The 24235-nt window shown below is 37.3% G+C and overlaps 1 protein-coding gene across 1 annotated transcript; it reads left to right on the plus strand.

Moving 5' to 3' along the window:
- HDAC2 (histone deacetylase 2) lies at nt 1-23937 on the plus strand. Its single transcript, XM_058800941.1, has 14 exons — nt 1-186; nt 7317-7429; nt 7767-7884; nt 8776-8850; nt 9156-9294; nt 11053-11194; nt 15491-15583; nt 15682-15790; nt 17227-17367; nt 19224-19332; nt 21419-21549; nt 22430-22585; nt 23317-23374; nt 23578-23937. The coding sequence occupies exons 1-14, from the start codon at nt 135-137 to the stop codon at nt 23606-23608; spliced, it is 1467 nt and encodes a 488-aa protein (XP_058656924.1). The 5' UTR covers nt 1-134; the 3' UTR covers nt 23609-23937.
- The last annotated feature ends 298 nt before the right edge of the window (nt 23938-24235 follow it).

Genomic DNA, 24235 nt, shown 5'->3' on the forward strand with positions numbered 1-24235 from the left:
GGCCCGCTCCCGCTGCTGGCGGTCCCGGCGTCGCGAGTTCCCGCTCTCCCGCCCCCTCCTTCCCACCCTCCGAGCCGGCTCCGCGCTCTCCTCGCCTTCCCGCTCCCTGCCCACGGCCCCGGCGCGGCAGCCCCATGGCGTACAGTCAGGGCGGCGGCAAGAAGAAAGTCTGCTATTATTACGACGGTGAGCAGGGCCGGCGCGGGAGCGCGCGTGCAGGAGCGGGGGGGCGCCCCTCTAATGGCCGCCCGGGCGGGCTGTGTCCCCGGCCCCCGCCGGCACGGCCGCCCCTGCCCCGCGGGACGAGATCCCCTTTCTCCCGGCCCGGGCCGGCTCGGCTCGGCCCCATGGCGGGCGGGGGTCCTCGCCGCCTCCACCTGCGCCGCCGCGCCCCGCTCCCGCCGTCGGCTCTGCTGAGCCCCGTGGGGCGGCGGGGCCGGGGGTGGTGGAGTCGGGCGGGGTGCGGGTCGGGGAGCTGCCCGGTGTGCCGGGCCCGGGGCTGGGTGCTGTGGCTATTGTTGCCCACCCCGAAAATACCCACCACCCGCCCGAGCGCCACCACCCCCCCCAAAAAAAAAAAAAAAAAAAAAAAAAAAAAAAAGAAGAAGAAAAGTTGAGACACTCCCCTCCATCCGCTGAGCAGGGAGGCGTTGAAGCCGCTGCTGTGTCTGGCTCCTCCCCTGCAAAGAAAGTCCAGGCCATGTGTAGTTCTGGCACCTGGTGATTGTTGAGCTGAGGCCTTTCCGTGCCTCGGGCTTTCGTACCGCGGTCTGGGTACGGAGGGACAGGGGCGCTCCGCCCCCATCCCCAAAGCCAGCACGGATCGGAGCAGAGCTCTGGCTCCACGGGCCTCCCTTCCCGCAAAACGCGGAAAGTTGTGTGCGTGGGTGTTTAATAATAGTGGAATTTGAGTTGCATGCAGGCCCTCTGAGTTTGCACACTTGTATGGTGAGGATACGGGGGCTTGCGAGCTGCATTGTCAGTCATGGCGAAAAAGTGCTTGGTTTGAGATATTTTCAGCAACTTGTTTGCGGTTTTCTCTGGCCGCAACAGCAACAACTTTTAGTTTTCTTCGTGAGCTTGAATTTATTTAGCCCTTTTTGTACTGGGAGGTGAGCTGGATGGGCGGATTAGTTGAGAGATTTGATGAAATTGCCTCCTATTGTAACAATTTTGTACGATTGCATATGAGGCTGGTCTTGGTAGCAGCCAGGAAACAGAGGTTGAGGAGGTTCAGCCGTAGACCTTTGGTGTTTTCACCATTTTGGAAGTGAAGATAAGTGGCTAAACCCACTCGAGATAACAAAGGTTGTGTTGCTGTAGCAAACCTGCTATTCTTTGGAAATGGCAGATCTTGTGGGGCCTGTCTTGGCTTTTTTTTTAAACCACACTAAAGGAGGCAGAGTGGTGGTTGCCGCCCCCTTCTCTTTGTTGCTAGCACTGGTTCTTTGTTCAGCCTAAAGGGGAAAGGAGGCCCCTGTTAGGGATACTTCTGTTGAGGCTGGGATCTTACTTTTCCTAGGGAAGAAGAATAACTTTTCGCCTTGTTGAAAGAAAAACAACAGTGGTAGTTTAGAAGCTTTCTCTCTGAAAATATTTGCCTGTTTTAAAAGCAGTTTCCTTTTTGTTTATTTTTTTAATTTTTTTTTTTTTTGCTTACTAGATGTTGATATATTGTTTTTCTGTGATTACTGGATTTCGGTACTTGATGCTAGCATTAGATTCCCTTAACAGTGAAAAAAGCTGTGCTTGTGAAGAGTGGGGAGAAACTGGAAGACGAACAAGTTTGGGGGTGGCAGGATAATAGTGACTCAAAGCAGTTACAGTTCATCTGTAGACTGGGATAAATGTAGTTAATAATGTAGAGAAAATAGTATCTGTTGTGCCTTAAAATAAATATTTTATATGTGACAGAAACAGTTTTGGAATATTTTTGATATCTCATTTATTTGTGTTGCCAAATCCAACAATTATTTTACATGTCTTTTGGAAAAAGGGTTATTAGAAGAAATTTTAGAGTTTATACCTAAAATAAATACCCTGATGCTACTATGTGTTTCATCTGGCAATTCTGAATATTTCTAACTATTGTACCAGCAAAGCCATTGAATCAGAGTGAAGGGAGTGTTTGAAGCCTTAAATAACCCAAAACAAAAAAATACTGAGGTAGTGGTAGATCTCTAAAGGAATGTAATGTCTGAAGTAAATTTCCCCTTTTTTGGGTCATAATTGGCTCTCCACACATACTTTTACTGTTTCTTAAAAGTTACAGAGTAAAAAGTCTTGAAAAGTTCCAAAAGCACATATGCTTATCTTCTGAGATACAATAAACTTCCTCCTGCTTTTTGTGAAACTTGGTGAGATTGTCATTTAAGGTTGAATTTTTAAATTAGCCTGTCACTTTTGCAGTGTATTGCTGTTAAGGTTTTTTTTCCCCTAAATCTATGTTTTTAATAGCCTTCATACTGTACTTGGAACCAATAAACTTTGAGTAGACAAAGCCTGATTTCATTACCTTGAGTTTGCTTGTAATAGGAAGTCAACCACATCCAGTCTGCAGAATCTTCATTGCTTGTGATCATGCTCAGGTCAGGAATTTGACTTAAATTTAAACCAGAATAGTATGGGAAAAACTAAAATACAAATTAAAATACTGTTGTGATCTTAAAGTATTTTACATAAATGCTTCTGGTCTTGATACAGCATAGCAAAGTGTGCTCCTCACACTGCTTAGAACTGTGCTAGATGTGGAAGGCTGTCATAGCTTTTCGTTTAGTCTCTTACCATGTGTGTTCGGGTTTTTGTCATGGTTTTGCAGCGTTGTGGCTCAGGTAGTTTAGCTCTTCCAAGGTGTTGTACAGCTGCCCACAGCAGCGAGAACAGGCCCCAGATGGTCTTTCCAGCTCTGTGCTCCTGCACAGACCAGCACAGCTCTAGAGAATCGTGCAGCAACTGGTGTGGTTACTGTGAGTTCGTGTATTTATTCCATGCCAGTGCACTAGCAGTGTTGTTTAGATTGGTTCTTGTGCATAATTTAGTGTGGGTGTTCAAAAGGCTCTACATTCATGAAAAGTTTGAGAGATCTGCATCAGTTTGTTGGTTCCACCCATAAAGACGAGACTAAACCTGTTTTAGTAGAGCAGTGTGTTACTATAGTGGGGCACTGTTTGAGTAGTACTTCTAGTTAAAGCTTACATCTGCAGATAAAATGAACTTGGGTGTTTTCTGGAAATTCATCAGGACTTTGCAGTGCCTTCCAAACGTGGTGGTGGTGTCCAGTCTCTGCTCAGGGCTCAAAAGTCAGATTTTTGCTACTCTTCTGCTGTCTGCTTAACTTTAAAACCTGAACAAAATGTCCAATCCTTCAGAAGCTAGTGCCATAATTTTAGGCCTGTTTGAATAGCTGTTTGTTTGACTCATCAGGCATTGGTGATCTTTTATTTTACATTCAGCTTTACATGAGTTCACCCCTTTGTATAGCTGAAGTCAATTCAGTGTAACTGCTGCTCTTAAGATATGTTTTTTCCATGTGGTTTCCATTGTGGCAATTAGGTTTCTTTATATAGTACAGTTCTGAAATACCTCGCCATTTCATGGTAACTATACCTGAAATAAGCAGGATCCATGTACATAACAATTTATCAGTTAAATGTTATAAAGTAATGTAACATACAAGTTACAAAGTATAAAAAAAGAGTGTAGATGTCATCTCTTGTCTCTTAAGTCAGTCTCTTCAGACTGCTTTGTAATGCATAATTTTAATGGTGTTATTTTTCTGTATGTCATAGTAACTGGGGAAACTAATACTTTTTTTTTGGGACATAGCTTTTGTTAGTTGTGTGGTTTTGGGCAGAATTAAAATTCCTTTAGGACATGTAGCCTCTTGTATTTTTTTATGTTAGAATATTTTCTGTAGGCCTTGCTCAAGTCCTGGATAGACAAACAGGTGTCTAAAACTCATCAAAGCAATCATAGGTTTATTTTTATTTGATAGTTCTCATCATTTGGCATGTAACTTGCATGAATTGAGAAGAAAAAAAAATTAAAAAATAAATACATATATTGAACCCAAAGCATGACAACGTGTGTAACCATTTTCAGGTAGGTCTTCTGTATCACATAGTGAACAGTGTGGAGCAGTAAACTCTGTAGTATTAAATGGGCACTTGGTTTGTCTCTCCTTAATTAAGGACTCAACTTTCCAGAGATTATATGTTGCCACTTCTCAATGGGAGCCATTTAGCTGGCATTTTTACTGATATAAAACACTAAATTTCAGTTTTTGAAGCCTTACTGTGAAAGATTAATAGATTTGCAGACATTTTACACATTTTACACATTTACTTTGCATTTTTTCCCTTCTCTTCCTCATTCAGTTACTTTTTTTTTTTTTGTATTTTCCATGTGTTTCCACACTGGTGATACACGGTGCTCATAACTCTTCTGCATGATTTTTACTTCTATGTTAGTAAGAGTTTACCTTTATATTAGTAAGTATAAAGTCAAATACTCATGCTATCTGCAGTAATGATCTTGTGAGCTTGGCCTCTCTGTACCCGTTCCTCATATATACAGTTTTATGTACAGTTTTAGTTAGAGTTACTCTGGCAGAGGTTTGTGCAGAGCCAATTAGCTCCATCAGTGAGTGAGGTGTGCCATCCTCACACATACTAGTTCTTGCTACACCTTGCTTTTCTTCCCAAAGTGCTCTAGTAAGGCTGTGACATATGAAGAGGAGATATATAAATTTCAGGATCAGTGGATGGAGTGTTTGTACCAGGAAGTGCACCACATTCTTCACTAGGTAAAGGATGAGACACTTTTGACAACTTTATCTTCATCACAGTATGATGTCTCCATGATGGGTCCCCTTCATGATGTTGGTTGAAAATCAAGGTACTAATGAAGAAAGAGGATCTTTCATCTTTTCCTTCCTCACCCCTGCCTACATAGGCATCACTAATCCCTTGATACTTGATGGGCTTTTTGTCCATATGCTTTAAGATTTTTTTTTTATGAGGCTAACACCAAAACCTTTATTTGTTAGTGATACTAAGACCTGAAAAATTAAAATGGTATTGTATTGCCTGTTGCTAAAGTGTATTATATTGATATCTATTGTTAGTCACTATTGCTGGCCTCTAATACAGAAGGATCAGTATTCTGCCCGATACTCACCTACAGATCTTCTGTTCGACAAATAAACTCCCATTAAATCTACCAATGTGCTAATTCTTTTAAAATTCTCTTTTCTGGTAAAAAAAAAAAAAAAAAAAAGCTAAAAAGTGTGCTTGATTTATATAAATAACTGTATGCTGCAGTGTATGGCATATAGACTATGGATAAGCTAAAATTTGTTTAGTTGAGTATATTGAAGGATGTGTTGCAAGTGTATTTAGGAAAATTTGTTAATTTTATTTTTTCTCTATTTCATATGAAAAAAAATAATACAATTACATCATACGTAAGATATAAAATAGTTCTTAATTGTATGCTTCCTCATCCATCAGCATTCTGAATAAAATGTCAGTGATGACTATAGAAGCTGAAGTAGTTAAAATTGAAATGATCTCTTAAAAACCTCAATTTTAAGCCACAGATGCATTTGTAATGAAGTTCCCTCAATAATATCACTTTATTTATAATCATTATTGTCCTAAAAATCTCAAAATTTAAAGCTCTTACTAGCCTGAAGATTTTTTTAAATCTGGGACTTAACAGTACCTTCAAAACAAAAAGTGGAGCTAGCAAATGGTTGGTTTTCATCTTCTAGGCGTTAGTTTCAAAGAGCTGTGATAGATTTTTTCCTAAACATCAAATATATAAGGTATTCTTTTGTAAAGTGCTTGAAAATGTTTTTGTTGGAAGGAAGGAGTTTATTTATACTCTTAATACTTTTTCTCTTGAGCTGTGTGTAACCAAATCTATAGGCTTGCAATAAGTAACTGACAAAAAGTGCTTTTCTTCCACTTAGTACCCAAGTTAGAAGGTCCAAACTCTTCAAAGTTCTTAAAACTTGGTATTTCTATTGTTATGGGAGCTAGGTATTGAAGGGTAGTTTTTCTACATCTTCTTCTTATGGTACACTGGGTTACATCTGTTTTCTTAAGTGTCCTTACCCTCCTTGTCTCTTTGAAAACTGAAAGCTTGAAGGATTTTAGAATGCTTTGAAACTTTTAATCTTACTGTAATACTTGTTTTTCTTGGTCGCTGGTGATGCTACTGCAAGCTGACATTTACCCTTCCTCCATGAAGCCCATGCTGAAGAGGTGAAACTAAAGTTGTTTTGTAGTAGTGCTGCTTCTTACCTCTGACTGAAAAAATTTACAAAGTAGTATGACATTGTGAAAATAGTGTTTCTTTTGTTCCCAGTGGACAAGGCAGAGCATGTTGAAGGATGTGAAAGAAAAATAAAAAGTTCAAGAAGGTAAAGTTCAGTAATCCTATCGGGAAATTGGGTCAAAAAGTGAAGAGGTGTTTTAGAAATCTCCAGCTGAAAGCCATTGAAAACTGGACTTAATTTATAAGCTTGTTTGTATTTCCAGGGGCAGTTCTGTTTAAAATGGTTCATGTGTTGAGAATGTCAGTGCTCAAAGTGGGGTTTTGTGTGTTCTAACAATAGCTGAGCTCAGAAGAAAACTTACTACTAGCCCATGATAGCAGCTACTCCTTTCTTGGAAAAGAGTGTGAAATTTTTTATCTTAATTGTGTGCTTAGTTGGTCCCCAATGTATCAGGCTAATCTGGATTATAAAGTTTTTGTTAAATTATTGTGGATCTCCAGCAGCAGGTGTCTGGTGAAAGTGTGCATGTGGTTGCCACAATAGATCTGGAGTTTACTTCTAGATGTAACAGGGTTAGTAGTTAAGAACAGGCTGAGGATTGTATCATAAATTCAGCTCATGCAAAATGGTAGATTTTATTAGGGCTTCTGTTATACTGTGGGCTTCTGTGATGCTATGTGGCAATGTCATCAGTGTCTCCTCTTGATTTCAGTTCTGTTTACATTTTATTGTTCAGTTCTAGCCCAGTGTTGGGCCAGAACCTCACTCTTGTTTTGAAACCTTGTCTTACATATATTTTTGCTCTCCCACTCCTGTCTGCTTGTAGTCAAAGTGTTAGATTTGGCTTCTTTTTTTCCCTCTGTTTCTGACATACAGCAGTTTTTTTCCCTTGTGTTCATTTTGAAGTATTCTCTTTGTGGGGTTTGTTTGTTTTCTGGAATCATACCTGTTTACTTATCTTCTGAGAATGATTAAGGGGCAATGAAACTTCTTTTGTAAAATGAATAGCTATTCTTTTGTGTATTATTGGCAGGTGATATTGGAAACTATTACTATGGACAAGGACATCCAATGAAACCTCACAGAATCCGAATGACTCACAACTTGCTGCTAAACTATGGCTTATACAGAAAAATGGAAATTTATGTAAGTATGGGCAACATGATGTCCACTGAAGCATTTTAAGTTATTTTTCAAGAGCTTCAAGTATTGTCACGCAAGTAAGTGGAGAGAGGTGGAAGTGAAAATAGAGAATATGTAAATAGTGTGTTCAGAGCTCTTTTGTTTAGAAGTGAAGCAGTATTTAATGCAGTTGTATATCACAACAGAGTAGTCCTTGCTTTATGTAAAACACTACTAGTATAATTTTCCTTTCACCATTTTCCCTTCAAAGTAGGTGGGACTTCTTTCAGGTTGTCTGTTTTAACACAGCTGATTTTGCAGAGCACTCTGATTTGTTTCTTTAACTTGTTCTTGTTATCAGCGACCCCACAAAGCAACTGCTGAGGAAATGACCAAGTACCATAGTGATGAATACATCAAATTTCTCCGATCAATAAGGCCTGACAATATGTCTGAGTACAGCAAGCAAATGCAGAGATGTAAGTGCCAGCATCAGCCTAAGTCTATGTGTACATGCTTTTATGGTTAGCATTGTTTGAAGCTCAGTATCCACCAGTACAGAGAAATATTGTAACAAGAGTAAGTAGCATGTGCCTGCCTTTAGCTGCACTTTTCCATGAAAAGCAGTCAAAAGCAGTCATCTTGACAAAAATGTTCTTTAAGCATATGTAAGGATTTTTGCCTCTCCTTTCACAGGGTGTATTCTAGATGTGAAATACTGTTGCTAATGCTAAGGCTTGACGTGCAGATTGTGAACTGTTTGTCAAAGTGCCTTGAAATCTTGCTTAAAAAAATGGCTTTTAGAATACTAGAGGAGTAAAAGCAATGTGTGAAAATGTGTTTATGTCAAGAAAAGGACTCATACCTCTTGTAGGGAGATAGTAAAAATTGTACATCATTCATGTTCTCCCTTTCTATTCATTTATTCCTTTAATTATAGGAATGAGCTCCAAGTAGTGTTAGGAATGCAGTTTGACAGCTATTATATCAATTTTAAAGGCAGTATTGTAACCTCTTTATGATGCCTTATTGCCAGCAAATTATTTTTTTAAGTAGTTGTACTCTTTTTAACATGACCTATGTTAATCAGCATTTCTTCAAAAATCTAAAAATTATCAAACTTTTTCTTTCAATGAGGAGACAAATCTTCCAATAGAAACTAAAAATAATCTTAAAATAAAATTTAAAAAAATCTAGTTTGGAGTTATGCTGTTGGGACTCTGCATTGTTTTCAGTGTTTAAAATAGCCTGATAAGTGAGATGGGGGAAAAGTAATTAAAATGCTGAATGAATTAGACAACTGTGTTATCCATGTGTATATCAATGCTGTTGCAATGGTATTTTTAAAAAATACTACATTTCTTATACAGTTAATGTTGGAGAAGATTGTCCTGTGTTTGATGGCCTGTTTGAGTTTTGTCAGCTGTCAACTGGAGGTTCTGTTGGTGAGTATAGGTTGTTTGCCAACTATTTTATAGCTTTACTGGGTTGATATCAGCAACTTAACATTTTGATTGTGCATCTAAAAATGAAGTAAATATAAGGGTTTTTCTATATATTTTAAAAATATTCCTATCAGTTACAGACTGTAAAATATGAGACATGTCAAGTATCTCACTCAGTATCAGTAAGAGATTTGTTCTAAATCAACTTATTTAAAAAATAAAATATGGTTTTATGTAGCAAATTTAAAGGCAATCAGAAATTTCTGACTCCATTTGCTTTTATTCTTCTGTGTGTCTTCTTACAGCTGGGGCAGTAAAATTGAACAGACAACAAACAGACATGGCTGTCAATTGGGCTGGGGGACTTCACCATGCCAAGAAATCGGAGGCATCTGGTTTCTGTTATGTCAATGATATTGTGCTTGCCATCCTTGAGTTACTGAAGTAAGTTTGTGATAGGCACGAGTTAAAATTAAAGAAAGTGTTAAATTCAGCTATTTAAATGTTTGAAGGTATGGCTTATAGTTATTATTTGAGTGAGTTTTCATAGCCCATGTTGAACTTTTACAGTTTCAATTAAGAAAGCTCCAAGCTCTTCCTGGTTTGACCTCAGCAAGATATTCAAAATAAAATACAGACAAACTGAAAAGATAACTAATAGGAGATAAATCCAAGCAACAATGCACCCTGTAAAACACCATATGCTGTAATTCTAGATGGTGGGGAAGGACTAGAGTAGTGGACTTTAGAAAGTGGATAGGCTTACTTGCTTTCTGTAAATATTTCTGTAAAGTCTCCCATTGCTACACATGGGGATAGAATAGTGGGCTAGATGGATCACTACCCTGATCCCTTAAAGCAGTCATTTGTACTCATAATCTTACACCCATTTGGTTTCACAATATGTCTTCTTGTTTCCTGTCACTTGATTTGTTACTGAATCAAACAGGAATATTCAGGGAAGATCTTGCACTGAGCTTCCTTGGATTATTACATAAATTAATATGGCTAGTTTTAATAAATAATGAAGTAGCAGCTGTCGTGCTGTGACTGCAAAATAAGAAATGAGGAATAATGAAGAGTGATCATATAACTGACTTGAAACAGTACTGCTTCACTAAAATTTCAAGTCCTGAGTGTTGCTTTTACTGCTTCAGAGGACTGTATCCTTACTAATAACACATAAATCCCATTTATTAGAAAAAATGTTTAAGGTATTCCACTCTTCTGAGTAGGACAGCTGATTTTGCTGGTGAGGAATGAGGGAAGTAGCTATAATCTGGAAATCTAGAGATGGAAAATGTTTCTAAAGACACTAAGATTAGTTAATATTAGCACATTAAGACATTCATTTTAATGGACAACATATATTCAGGAGCTGTCTACAGTCTATGAAATATAATTTTCTGTGGTCCAATCTTGAATTTTTTTGCTTAATGTGCTTGTGAAGGAAGGAGAGAATCTTGTGAATAGTTATGGGTTGTGTAACCATGGGAAACTGTCCCTGAAATTATGGATGCTCAAACTCTCAGTACTGTGCAAAGCATGATGAAAATGCATCTTCTGATGACAGACTTTCTTCTTTACTGGAAAACATAAAATTTAAGGGATACTTGTTGTTTCTAGTGCTCCAATGCTTAAAATAAAACACTGATTTCTTTATCCGTCTCCAACTGTCCTGAAATTTGCAGTATTTAAGAAAACAATAAACAGTAGTGTAATAAATTTATGCAAATTAAAGTGCAATACATTTGAAAATAAGAATGTGCCTTTCTCTACAAGCTGGAGAGGTGAAGAAGAAAAGTCAGTGGAAAATAAGTATTTATTTTTTGCGAGCTTATGGAACACAGACTGTTTTTGTAATTACTGAGAAGGCAGAAAGAAAGGCCTTGGGGTTAATGAAGGGGTTGAGTTCAGCAGATGTGAACAACAAAGCAATGTCAGCAAAAGCCTGAGGTATAGTTTCTACAGAATGAGATAGTTTGGGGTGAATACTAAATTCCTTATTTTGATGAAGATAAACTTATTAATGTTTTTCAAATGTGCCAAGAATTCTGAGAGCGTATGGTCATATCAACCAAAATCATCACTGTGATCATAATCTTGGATTTTTGTGTCTGATTGGGGGGGTTTTTTGTTAGTGTTTTTCTTGTTTGCTCTCAGTATAACAGATAATGATGATTTCTTATATGTTCTTTCTAGGTATCACCAAAGAGTGTTGTATATTGATATTGATATCCATCATGGTGATGGTGTTGAAGAAGCATTTTATACCACAGATCGTGTCATGACAGTATCATTCCATAAGTATGGTGAATATTTTCCAGGCACAGGGGACCTTAGGGTAAGGTCGAATATAAAATTTCATTAGGTGATAAATTCCCTCTTACTGCCTTCCTTGTAGATACTTTTTTTTGCACTTCACTAAAATAAGTATGTCCAATAATTGTATGCAACAGTAAGTTTTCAGAAGAAATGTTAGCCTTGAGTGATGTAGAGTTGGGGAATCTTAGGAAAAATAATACGGAATAGTAGAGAAATAAAATATTTATTTCTACATGAAATTAACACCTTCACTTCTGGATAAATATGCTGAAATATTTTTTCAATTATTATTAGTTTAATTCACACAGATTTTGGAGATGTCTCTAAGAAGACAGTGTGGTATATTTATGATTATCTGTGCATATCAATTCTGCAGCTACAGTGAAAAGTATCTGTTTACAGATTACCCTTTAACAGTCACAAGGCTTAAGCTACAGTTTGAATTTACTGTGTTCTATTTGACTAGTAATACAGTTGACTCATTTTGGGAATATTTCTTATGTCATGAAGTGTGTTTTGAGTTCTCATGATGCTCACCACCTAAGAACTTTAGCGTGCCCCATGTGGAATTGTGTACTGATCATTATACCTAGATTGAGAGAAGAGGGAGCATTTGCCCATGAAGAATTATCATTATAGCTGTTGTAGAATCTCTGGCAAAGCTGAGACAGGAAACCAATTTTCCTGGCCCTTCATATTAATTTTAAGTTAGTCATTGCTCATGTTAGACACTTGTCTGTTAGAACAGGAACTTGTTCCACTTCACAGCTTGAAAGAGTATTAGAAGTATTAGAATTAATATATTCCTAGCTTCAAACTCATAAATTAAATCTCTTTTATCAGAGGCACTCCTGGGATATGGCATTCCTCTGCTGTTAGCAACGTTGCACATTAGTTTGTGCATACAGTTATAAACCTTTTTTAAAAATTGTGAACACTTCTAACAAGTTGGCCTGCAAAAATGCTGTTCTGGGAGAGAATTCACTGTTTTCCTAATACATTTTAACTGATTCATAGGATAACAAATATTCGTGTTTCAGCTAATACTCCTGAAAAGTGTATTTCCCAGCCTGTTGATGATTCCCAGAAGGCACAGGAGTGAGTGGAAGTTGAGCAGTGGGGTGCAAAGCATTCAGTTCAGTGTAGTTGTTGTTGCTGAATGTTATTATGGTTGTTAGATTCTATTAAACTGTGTTCTAAATTGATTTAGGAAGAAATCAGATTATTTTTATTTGGGTGGTTTAACTCGACTGGCCACAAGGTGGGGTAGTGGTGCTTCAAAGTAAAAGCAGCTCAGACCAGGATGTTTATGATGTCAAGCTGTTGTTGCTGAATTTGGCTAGATTTTTTTTTTTTTTTTTTTTTTTTTTTTTTTTTTTTTTTTGGAAGGGTTAGATATCTTGGCTTTTTAGAAGCAGCACTTCCCGTTGACAGGGAAGTTTGTGGACTCTTCACCTCACCACACCCAGAACAAAGAATTAAAAGATAGCATAGTTGAAATAAATGGAAGACTATTTTATGGGTTTTGAGATTTATTTTTTCAGCAGTGTCAGTGAAAAACAGTATCTCAGGCATGGAAACTTTTTTCCTGAGCTGCTAGTTAGGATTTTGAAATGAGCACTGTCTGCATGCAGGCTCTAGCTGGCTTTAGTGTGATTATTGCATCGCCATAAGGATTTTTCCTATCTCCAGAGATTGCAAAGCTAACTGAACTGAAGGGAGAGCTAATTCTCTGAAAAGTCAGTGTTCCTTCTGGAGGCCAGTATTGTGTTGCTTCCTTCTGCCTAACTTGATCTGCCATTGATGGTTATTTTTATCAACTTTTCCAGCCAAATCTCTTTGGTTTTTTCCAATGGGCTGTTTTACAGCTTGTTTCTGTAATTCTTTAGTTAGCTGATCTAGTTTGCTGATCAGGTTACATTTATTTGATGCAGGAACATATCATGTGTCAAAGGATGGTACTGTGATTGCAGCTCTGTCAGTGTAGATGAATCTGAAGTTTTCTAGTTCAGCAGCTTTCATCCATTTTCTACTGAATATGTTGTTCAGTCTAAACTTCCAATGTCCTCATTAAGTTATTTGGCCTTTTGCATATCTTGGATGATAGCACAAATTTTGCCATTTGTACATACACATCAGTTGAGACCATAGTTCTTCATAGTGGCCCAGGTTCTGTGAGGCAGCAGTTTGATCTGTTGGTGAATGGAGGCTGCCAGAATGCTAAATTGTTTCTTCAGGTTTTAAAACTAATGCAAGCATCAGCTACAACAAAGGTCCATTAAGTAGCTCAAACAATTACTCTGTTTAGATGGAAGTTGTGTGAACATTTGACTTTGCTGTGTTTTAGGATAAGATCAATTTAATGATTTTTGGCTTTTTAATCTGTAAAACAAGACGAGGAGAGAAATGACCTCATGAACCATTGGTATTGACTTGCTGGAAAGCAGCTGTGCGAGAAAGAGGACTCCTGGTGCACAAGTTAACCATGAGCCAGTTGTGTCCTTGTGGCCAAGAAGGCCAATGGTGTCCTGGGGTGCATTAGGAAAAGCATAGCCGGCAGGTTTTGGGAAGGGATCCTGCCCCTCTGCTCAGCCCTGGTATAGCTAAATCTGGGGTGCTGTGTCCAGTTCTGGGTTCCCCAGTATAAGAGAGACATGGAGCTCCTGGAGTGAGTCCAGTGGAGAACAACAAATATGATGAAGCAACTGGAGCACCTCTCTTAGGAGGAGAGGTTAAAGAAGTTGACCCTGTTTATCCTGAAGGAAAGACTCAGAGTGGACATCATTAATACTTACAAATAGCTCAAGGGTGAGTGTCAAAAGAATGGGATCTGGTGAGTAAGGGGCAATGGACACAAACTGAAACACAAGAAGTTCCATCTGAATATGAGGAAAAACTACTTTAAGGGTGACAAAAGCACTCAAGTAGTCCAGCAAGGTTGTCACGTCTCCTCTGCATATACTGAATGCCCACCTGAATGTGATCCTGTGCAATCTGCTTTATCAGGATGTTGGACTAGATGATCTCCAGAGGTCCCTTTCTACAATTCTGGCCATTCTGTGATCACCTCAGAAAATTCAGCATGTGAAAGTCTAGATGATTCACTCTGGGAAATTCTGGATAACTTGTGCTTCAAATCAGCCAGAGTTGAGTTCAGCAGGGGTCTTTAGTGTCACTCATCTTGCAATACTATGAAATGTTAGTAATGTGTTATGGCTAAAAAACGTCAACTGTTAACATTGTCTGTGTTTCACTGGGCCACTTGTCCCCCTCCTCATCTTTGTCCTTTCCCCCTCACACCCTCAGTAAAAGTTGGTTACTGGAAGTGGCACATTCTTGATACATTCTCTGCTAAGGAGGCTTTGTTCAGGAATAGGGAAAAGTCAATAACTTTCAATAGGTAGTGTTGAGAAGTTTAGTATTTGTGTTGTTGTGTTATGCTACACATGACCTGTAGTTTTTCTAGGATATTTCTGCAGAACTGTTGTTTGCAGAAATAGTTTACAATCAGACTGAACAGGTTAATTCTCACTGTCTGTTCTGCATTGCTGTCTGTCTATCTGTGTTGGTGATGAAATATATGGAAGAAATGGGAATGTGTGTCAAGCTGAGATCTTTAGCTTTTAAGGCGATCATCAAAATAGGGGTGGTGGGATTCAGGGTGTATTCACTTGATTTTTTTTTATTTTTTTTTAGTAAACCTTTTCTCTTAATACTTAGGTTGTCTAGGAAAGCTGATAAGATAAACTACTGTAGTTCTTGGCTTGACCCCTGATGGAACTGAGAATAATTTGCATGTTTGTTTTTTGGGGGTTTGTTGTTCATTTAAGTCATCTCAGTTTCTTCAAGAGCCCTTCTGTAAGTGGCCCCTATTGGATTTTTCTTCTCTCCCTTTTGATGCAGCTACTTCCTCATCCTATGTTTAGGGCAATAACATGGTTTTAAAAACCTATCCAAGACCAAATCTTCTATGCAACACTGAAAACATGGACCTTGCTCTTCTTGGTTTTCATACTTTTGTTTACTTAGCTATTATTACCAGATTAAACTGATTGGTTATGATTTGTCTTTTTGTCTTAAATCTTTGAATTCAAAAATTGAGTGTACTTATTGCTATTTTAATCTTGGTGTCCAACTACTACACTCTAAAATGATTTTATGGGAGAACAGGAATTGAGTAAACTCTGCCTCTTATCCCTCGCAGACATGTGTAATGGTACAGAATAGCTCAGCAGACTTGTGTAGGCTTTTTTTCATGATACCATACCATGTATTTTTGTGTTTGTATTAAAGCATTTATCATCTTTGCTTGTAGGACATTGGTGCTGGAAAAGGCAAATACTATGCTGTCAACTTTCCAATGAGGGATGGTATAGATGATGAATCGTATGGACAGATATTCAAACCAGTGAGTGCTTTGTTTTTTGTTTTTAGACTCTCTGAAAACTACTGGTTTTGTGTTTTCATGATGTCAGTTAGTGACTCACTATTTTATATTGATTATAGATTATATCTAAAGTAATGGAGATGTACCAGCCCAGTGCTGTGGTATTGCAGTGTGGAGCAGATTCACTGTCTGGGGACAGACTGGGATGCTTTAATCTTACTGTTAAAGGTAAGCAGAGAAGTGTCTGTTTGTTGTCTGTAACTTTTTACTTATTAGAAACCTCTGCCCTTCATACTGTTTTTCAAGATACTTGCATGATGAGGACTGGAGTCACAAAGATTTTGTTCATTACTATGATTTATCACTTCTTTCTTTGCTATACAGGGATGGCCAAAAGAAACGCAGAAATTGCCTCTTTCTTTTTGTCCATCTAAAAAAGTTAAGGAGCATGGTTTTCCATGTGCTTCCTGGCCACTCAAGTGATTCCCTTTCTTCTATGTACAGGCTTTCTGTAGCTTTTAAACAGTGTCCTGGAATGACAGGACAACAGTCATCTTACAAGGCATCAACACTTACAATGATGGGCAAGTAAAACTAGTTAGTAGTCAGCTTAGTAGAACTACAGATGCTAAACATCAAACACCTTGTTGGGTGTAAATAGGTATTACTGAAATGACAATACTTCACTGCATTGTTAAATTTGTAATGGTGTTTGTTATACTGAGCTATATGTTAACCATAATTTTAATTAATTCTCATGGAATTAATTTATTTTAGTATTACCTAAGTTGCTGTCTGCAATTTTAATTCTCTAAATTGGGATGTTATTTAGCAAGTAGCAAAACTGTTACTGTTGTTGTTATTATTGTTATTGTTATTATAATTTTAAATGACAAAATATTAAATGTATGGCAAACTGTTGGTATGCCTTCAATCCAGCCTGTTTAAATCATGAGTTTTCTTGGTTTTGTGGTTTTTTTTTTTAATGTGACAATTAGAGTTTTGTAGGCAACAAAATGCAGTATAGTATCGCTTGGGTCTGCAGTGTTTCAGGGTTCTTTTCTTGATTTGCACCAGGTGGCAAAGCTACTTCAGTTGCCCATACAGCTCAGATTTTTTCCCATCTTACATATCTTGGAAAGCAAGAAAGCTGCTGCCTCCTACAGATGCCTTTCAGTATGCTGTATCTCCCTGGAGTGTGTACTGTCTTGGCACCAGTTCACTCTGTAAGCAAGACTTAGCAACCTCTAATACAGGTTCAAGTTTAGAAGTAGGAAGGACCAAGTACTGATTTTGTTTTCCCTTCTTCCCCCATGGCATTTGACTGAGAAGTTGTCCCTAAATTTGTCACTGTGTATGACATCAGTTATGAAAAGACGAAACACTTACTCTAGGAGCATTTCAGAACAACAGCAATAAACCATCATGCAAAGTCTCTGAAGCCTGGGATGGGTGATGTTCACTGTGTTTTGTGCATTTCTAATCTGTAGGTCTTGACTTCTTGTGAGGTTGTGCTTAGCTCTAGGGGGAGACATCTCTGTTTGAATCAATTCAGTTCTTACTTGTTAAGTGTGACTGCATATGTCTAATTAAATAGTTTGTTATATATTTTTCTGTTTAATAGATATCTTGCATGTATTGTCAACCCTCTTTTTGTTTTACAGGTCATGCTAAATGTGTGGAAGTTGTAAAGACTTTTAACTTGCCATTGCTGATGTTAGGAGGAGGAGGCTACACAATTCGTAATGTTGCTCGATGCTGGACATATGAAACTGCTGTTGCCTTAGATTGTGAAATTCCTAATGGTAAATATTAATATTTTATATATAAACAATCATGGGAGATTTTAAGTAAACAGCAGATATTTGTGTATCTGGTTGTAAAGCATCAGTTTAGAATAAACTAGGTAGAAAATTATTGCTAGGATTTAGCCAATAAATTTTCAGTATCTTATGCACTAAAGAAACATTAAGTATTTAGGGCTTTTTTTTATGCCTTAGCAATAGCTTTAAATGACTGAATCACTTTTCGAAAATTCAAAATACAAAACTTATGGAACCTTTCTTGTAAGTATTTCTAGTATGAATATCATCATTATGAAAGAATATATACTGCATTTTGATTGTACTGGTGTCAACCTGTAAGTTGTATAACACAGATATGGTGTACCTAAGAAATTATTGACTGTGCAAGTGTCCATTTTACATAGCAAAAGGACTGTTTCTTCATTTTATCTGACAAAAGTAGCTGTGCAAGTGTATTGACTTCCACTCTTCCATTTTACTCAATTTTGGCTATACAAGCTGTCTTAAAATTTAAAACCACATAAAACAAATAGACTGCTTTAGAATACTTAAACACTGAAGTAATTTCTCTGAGGAAGATCCCTAAAGATCCTGAACTCCTTTTACTTCTGAGCAAATATGCTCCTGGACATGCTTTTGGAATGTCATTTACATAAAATTGCTGTTTGGAGTGATTTGTAGCAAATGAGTCACTGCCGGTTTGCATGTTGAACCGCAACTTTTGTTGATAACTTGTTGCTATTCATGTATCTCTTGGTGGATTCAGTGTTTCTATCTGATTTCAGCAGAATGCTTCTGTCTGTGAGAAAAGACTATTTGGAATGTGCCTTTCAAGATACATATTTTTAATGTCAAAATATATTCTTTGTCAGCCAAAGCTTTTGAAGGCTCAGTAGCAGTTCCTTATCTTGGGACTTCTTTTTTCCATTAGCATCTCCCTTTCAGTGGATTACATATATATATGACAGTTTTTGGATTTTTTTTTTTTTAACATTCCTCTCTACTTTTTGTGTCCCTGTCATCTTTAATCTGTTCTGATAAATAACCATGCATTTCTAAATGTTGCAATAGCTGCAATGTCTGCTTTCTATCCACTAATCAATATGATTTATCCTGTAACAATCATAAAGGAAGAAAGACAAAAGGCATAATTAAAGATGGATTTTAGTGTCTTATTGCTTAAAGGTTCTCTGGATTTTTTTTTTTATATTTCTCTTACTTTATCTGGAAAGATACAGATATATTCAATACAAAATACTGCAAAATATAGCAGTGTAAAATAGCTGTTGTCTTGGCTATCTAGTCTTCATCAACTTCATTTTGGTGGTTCGGCATTCTAGTCAGGGGACCTTTTTCTGTGAAAATGCAAAAAGTGGGGTAAGGAGGGAAACAGACAGACTGAACCAGTCAGCACCACTGAACCAATGTCCAGCACTTAGCAAGGATATTGAACTGCCTAATAACAAGTATTAAACCTTGTCCTGAAGGAATATTTTGAATGGCTCACTTAAACCTTTCAAACTGGACTAACTGTGAAAACATCTACAAGAAATCATCAATTAATCTTCTTTTTCCTGCAGAAGTAAAATTTTTAATTATTTTTTTAAAATTTTATAGAGTTTTTCAGTGTGTAATTGCAGTAGATCTTTCTCTTTGCATTTTGCCAGCAAATTTAAGTTCATTTATTGAATAATTTAGAGGAATAGTGCTGAGGAGTCCTGATGATAAGTATTGCTTGTTTGAATGCTTAGGGTTTGATGGTTCTCTAAGTAAAATCCTGTTAAATCTACTGTTGTATTTAAAATGTTTAAAATCTCTTTTTGGGTAACAAAGTTGTCCTGGTGCTTGGTTTATAGAGTTGCCATACAATGACTACTTTGAGTATTTTGGACCAGACTTCAAGCTTCATATTAGTCCTTCAAATATGACTAATCAGAATACACCAGAATATATGGAGAAGATCAAGTAAGTAATGATTATCTTATCTATCAAGTAGGTCATGTGGATCATGTTTCTCCACAGGTTTAATTATTAGGCAGTTTTGAAAACTGTATGCCTTTCCTTGTTCACTAAAAATAAGTACCAGAATAGAGCTGACGTGTTTTTCATTTCTGTCAGGGGTTTTTTGGAAGTCTCTTCTTCCAACAGAATGCATGCTTATGAAGTCTTATGACTATAAAAATGAAAGTTTATGACCCAGCTTGGATTTTTTCTTTTTCCAGCATATGAAAAGATGACTGTTTTACTTAGATTCCTATTGTAATTTTGCAGAAACTTTATCCTGCCAGGAAAGAAGCTGGTGTGCCATGATGACTAGGATTTCTAATTCTCAGCTCCATGTCTAAACATGGACTGAGAATGTTATTCTTTGTAGCTGTCAGTTGCAAAAATAAAAAGTCATATGCAAGCTCGAAAATCCAAAACTCTGGAAAGACTGATATGTGTGCAGGCAATCGAGTGGCTGTGATTTGACAAATCCACAAGGTTCGATCAGTGCTCATTGATAAGCTATGGTGGTTGTGTATTTTTAGGCTGTGCCACTTTTGATGCTTAGTTTTTTCCTCCTCTCATCTCGACATTTTCACTGAAAACAAATATTTTACTTCAGGGGTGAAGTAACGCATACATAAAACCAACTTTGTGCTAAACTGGTAGGATGCAATTGGTTAGCCTGAAGTACTCTTGGCTTACTGTGCTTTGTCCTTGCTCTGGGTTTAAAAGAATGAACTTCCACCCCTGCCCCAAGTTTTAACAGGCTGTTAACAGTACAAATTCTTTTGATAATTAAAAATAGCTGAATAAAGATGTGAAATTGCATGTATAAGTTTGCCAACACCTGCTATAACCTTTAAAACTGTCAAATTGCAAATTTTACCAAAGCTGTTAAAATACTAATTTTTAAGTGATTGGTATACAGACTATGATGGGTGTTCGTAGCACAACAATATCAATCACAATCAAATGAAAGGAGTTTAAAATGTGTGATGGGAAAAAAAGCCCATTTATTTTTTGTTAATATAATTGTTCAAAATTTCTCAGCAGTAATGTAGTTTTCCAGCTGGTGATCTGCCAGGCTGCTTGCTGTATGGTATATATTGTTGAACTTTTGTGGTACAAGTAGGCTACAAAACTTGCTGCTACAATCCCAGGCAGAGATTGCTCTCTGTCAATAGAAAAAACACAGTCTCACTGTCTTGTACTAGCACCCACAAAATCAAAGACTCATTTTGGAGACTCCTCCTTCAGTTCATTGTGTTCTTCACAGACACCTGGCTTTAGGGAGCTCCCATGCATGGCAAAACTACTCTGCCAGGTCATGTGATTTAAACAGAGGCAGAGACTCTCAAGATTCAAAAAAAGTACCAGTTACCTTTTAGCCCTTCAAATTGTGCAGAAGAATGCTAAGATAATTGTTGCAAATGCTGATATTTGATGCTTCCCAAGCCTGCCTTTCTACTTTTACTTTGGAATGATAGTTTTGAGTCCCAAAAGAAGCCCAGTATCCTATTTTCTGGCACATGGTGCTTTGGAGTATATACTCTATCAGGCTGCTTAGACAGGACAGAACTTGTCTCTGTTCTTCTTGAAAAAGCCGATAAGGAAACATATCCAGATGAATTAATTTTGTCATTGCTGCTCACAGTTGGGAAGTCTTCATGCTTTTAAGTGTCTGACTGTTTTCTAAGAAACTAGAGAATAGTGCATTTATCTAACTAAATGCTCTAGCTTATTACAGAGTAGTGCTGACACCAGTTTAGCCCACATGGGCAGTACTTGTACTTGACCCTGTAGGGAATTAACAATGGAAGTTGATTGAAATATGTATCTGTAAAGTACAAAGAAAATGATGTTCAAGTACACTGTGGATACTAATGATCTCATAGGGATGGAAAACTTCCTGAACTTGACAATCTAATTTTTTTAAATGAAAAATGAAGCTGACTCTAAAGCAAAGCCAGGTTAACTTTGAATGCAGAGTTCAGACCTTCATAGAAATCCAAGGAAGTGCTACTGCTGTGTAGTAATAACTTTTCTTGTCTGTTACTCGCAGGCAACGCTTATTTGAGAACTTGCGCATGTTACCTCACGCACCTGGCGTACAGATGCAGGCCATTCCTGAAGATGCTGTTCATGAAGACAGTGGAGATGAGGATGGAGAAGATCCAGACAAACGCATTTCTAGTAAGAAATTATGCTCTTCATGATAGAACGTGTCTATAGTTGTTATGGATTTAATTGCTCAGAACCTAAGTTGTAGTAGTGTGCAGTATTGGAAGACTGGACCTTTTGTTTCCTGAATAAAAAATTTTGCCTCTGGTCTGCCACTTTGGTGTTTTTAAGGTGACATCCACATGCACATTTGAACCTCTTAAAGGGTCTAATGAAGTGCTGGAAGAGCCCTGTGTTTTTGCATCTTGTGGAACAGCATGGCTATTTCAAATCTATAATAGATATTTCAGAAGGCTTCATGAGTATTAACTAAAGAAACAGTAATCTACTTTGTTTGTGACTAACAAAAGACAGACACTATGTTTCCCTTTAGGTAATATGAGATACAATGTTTAAAGGGAAAAAAAGCCTTTTATTTTCTTTGTTGTGAGACAGATTTTCCATATTTGCGACACTATCCTTGACTTTATAAGTCATACCCCTTCCATGAACTTTGAGTTCTTCTTGAGCTATGGCCAAGAGTTTCCTGCTACCTTTAGTCTTTTTTGATGGAGATTAGAATAATTCTATAACCTCTTATTAGTGCACCATCCATTTGCTGAACTGTTGAAATAATTTTTTCTCCTGTGATTTAGTTTTCAGTATTTGAAGTTTTATTTGATACATGGTAAAATATTCCCACCCTCCCCCTGTGTTTCTGCAAACCTGTTTTTTGGATGTTATTGTGTGAGTCCCAGGGTATCTTGAAAAATAAGTGGATTTCACTGTAATTTAGTTTATCAGCATTACATGATTACAGTATATTACTACTCATTCTTAGTTTGATAGTTTTTTATTAGGCCTGTTGTAGTTGGACTTTTTGATTAATTAATGCCATAAATCTGAATCCTAGTTCGAGCCTCTGATAAGCGCATAGCCTGTGATGAAGAGTTTTCAGATTCTGAAGATGAAGGGGAAGGTGGACGACGAAATGTTGCAGATCATAAGAAAGGAGCGAAGAAAGCCAGAATAGAAGAAGACAAAAAGGAGACTGAGGACAAAAAAGCAGGTAGGACTGCAGTGAGGTTTCATCCTGTATTTTAGAACTGCAAATGTCAGTCCTGCCAGAAGAGAGATGTGTTATCTGGTAACAAGAAGAGAGATGTTTTATCTGGTAACAGTTAATTTGCTGTTGAGATGACATATTCTTTTCCATCATTTTCAAATCATCTATTTTAAATTAATCAGTTTCAAGATACAGTTATTCAGACTAGTACAATATTTTCAGGCAAGGGTTATTGTTTCTTCCCCACAAGTTGAAGTCTTAGAGTTAGGGATTTGTATGACTTAATGAAAATAGAGATGAAAAAATATACATTGGACAAAACATTTGTTTCTGTTTGCTTTTGTGGGGTGAGCCAGCTCGTTTCTCTGGAACAGAAACCAGATAGGCTTCTGGGGACAGTGTAATTCCAAGGACTCTTGATTTTTCTAAGAACTGGATACATCTTGAGCTCAGGGGAACTCCAGATCTCATTACTGCATGCCATCATTATGGCCAGTGAGAGAGACCTTGCCTTGAGGCATTCTGAATCACTTGGCATTGTGCCCAGACCTCTCCTTTGGATGGGTGCATTTAACACTACACTTTAATATGTAACTAGTGACTTCTTTTAAAAGCCAGTTTCCTCTGGCTAGAAATACAAACAAAATAATAAACGTAGTCATGGTCTTTACCTCTTAAGTATTTTAAGGCTTTCTTGCATCTTTTGGTATATTTAAAATCTTGTGATTTTTCAGATGTTAAGGAGGAGGATAAAGCCAAGGACAGCAGTGGTGAAAAGACAGATGCCAAAGGGTAAGCACTAATTAATTATCAATCACATTTTGTGCAGAGTGTTTGTTAAGTCAGTACTGTGTCATATTTTTCAGTTCTGTGGAGATCACTTTCAGTTCCTCATACTACTAAATATTTTAGAATTATGACTAGTAATTTAAAATTGCATTTCTAAATCAGTTAATTAAGAAAATAAAACAATACTTTTTTTTGCTTTTGTACAGAGCAAAATCAGAACAGCTCAGCAACCCTTGAACAAAAGATAGCCTCTCATCAGTTGCAGAACATAATACTAGAGTCTGAGAATACCCAAAAGGAGAAAAGTTTTCGTATGGAGAGAGACTGCTGATTTCATTTTGTACTATTTGGCATGGACTGTATTTATTTTCAAACGGCTTTGTTCTGTTTTTTGGCAAGTTGTATTGTGAGTTTTCTAATTATGAGGCAAAAATTCCTTTCTTCACCATGCTTTATGTAATAGTATTTAAAAATGGATGTGAGTTATTATGTTAAATGTCTAAACTGATCTATTAAAGTAATTTGCCTTTCCTGAGCTGATTTTACCTTTTTTGTAATTTTATCTTTATTAAAAAAAAAAAAAATTGCACGTGGTTGTCTTTTGTCCATCATTGACCTCCAAAGAGGAAAAACTGTATAAATTAGGCAGACTTATCTGTGAGTACCTAGTGAGTTTAAATGGACAGCTGGCAAACAGGCAAGTTGAGCTGTGCTGCTTTCCTTGACTCCACACATTCCAGCAGTTCCTACATGAGATGCAAACACATGTATGGGTATACAAGTGAGATTTGAACAGGTTGAATAAACTGGTGAAGGGATGCTGGAATAACCTCATTGTATGAACTCTCATTTTAATGTGAATGT

The sequence above is a fragment of the Ammospiza caudacuta genome, chromosome 3 (assembly GCF_027887145.1).
Source record: "Ammospiza caudacuta isolate bAmmCau1 chromosome 3, bAmmCau1.pri, whole genome shotgun sequence".
NCBI classification, from domain to species: domain Eukaryota; kingdom Metazoa; phylum Chordata; class Aves; order Passeriformes; family Passerellidae; genus Ammospiza; species Ammospiza caudacuta.

Coding starts and splice junctions, on each gene's coding strand:
- HDAC2 (XM_058800941.1), top strand. CDS start 135: ATGGCGTACAGTCAGGGCGGCGGCAAGAAGAAAGTCTGCTATTATTAC. Junction 7,430..7,766: donor ACAGAAAAATGGAAATTTAT/GTAAGTATGGGC, acceptor TCTTGTTATCAG/CGACCCCACAAAGCAACTGC. Junction 23,375..23,577: donor GAAAAGACAGATGCCAAAGG/GTAAGCACTAAT, acceptor GCTTTTGTACAG/AGCAAAATCAGAACAGCTCA.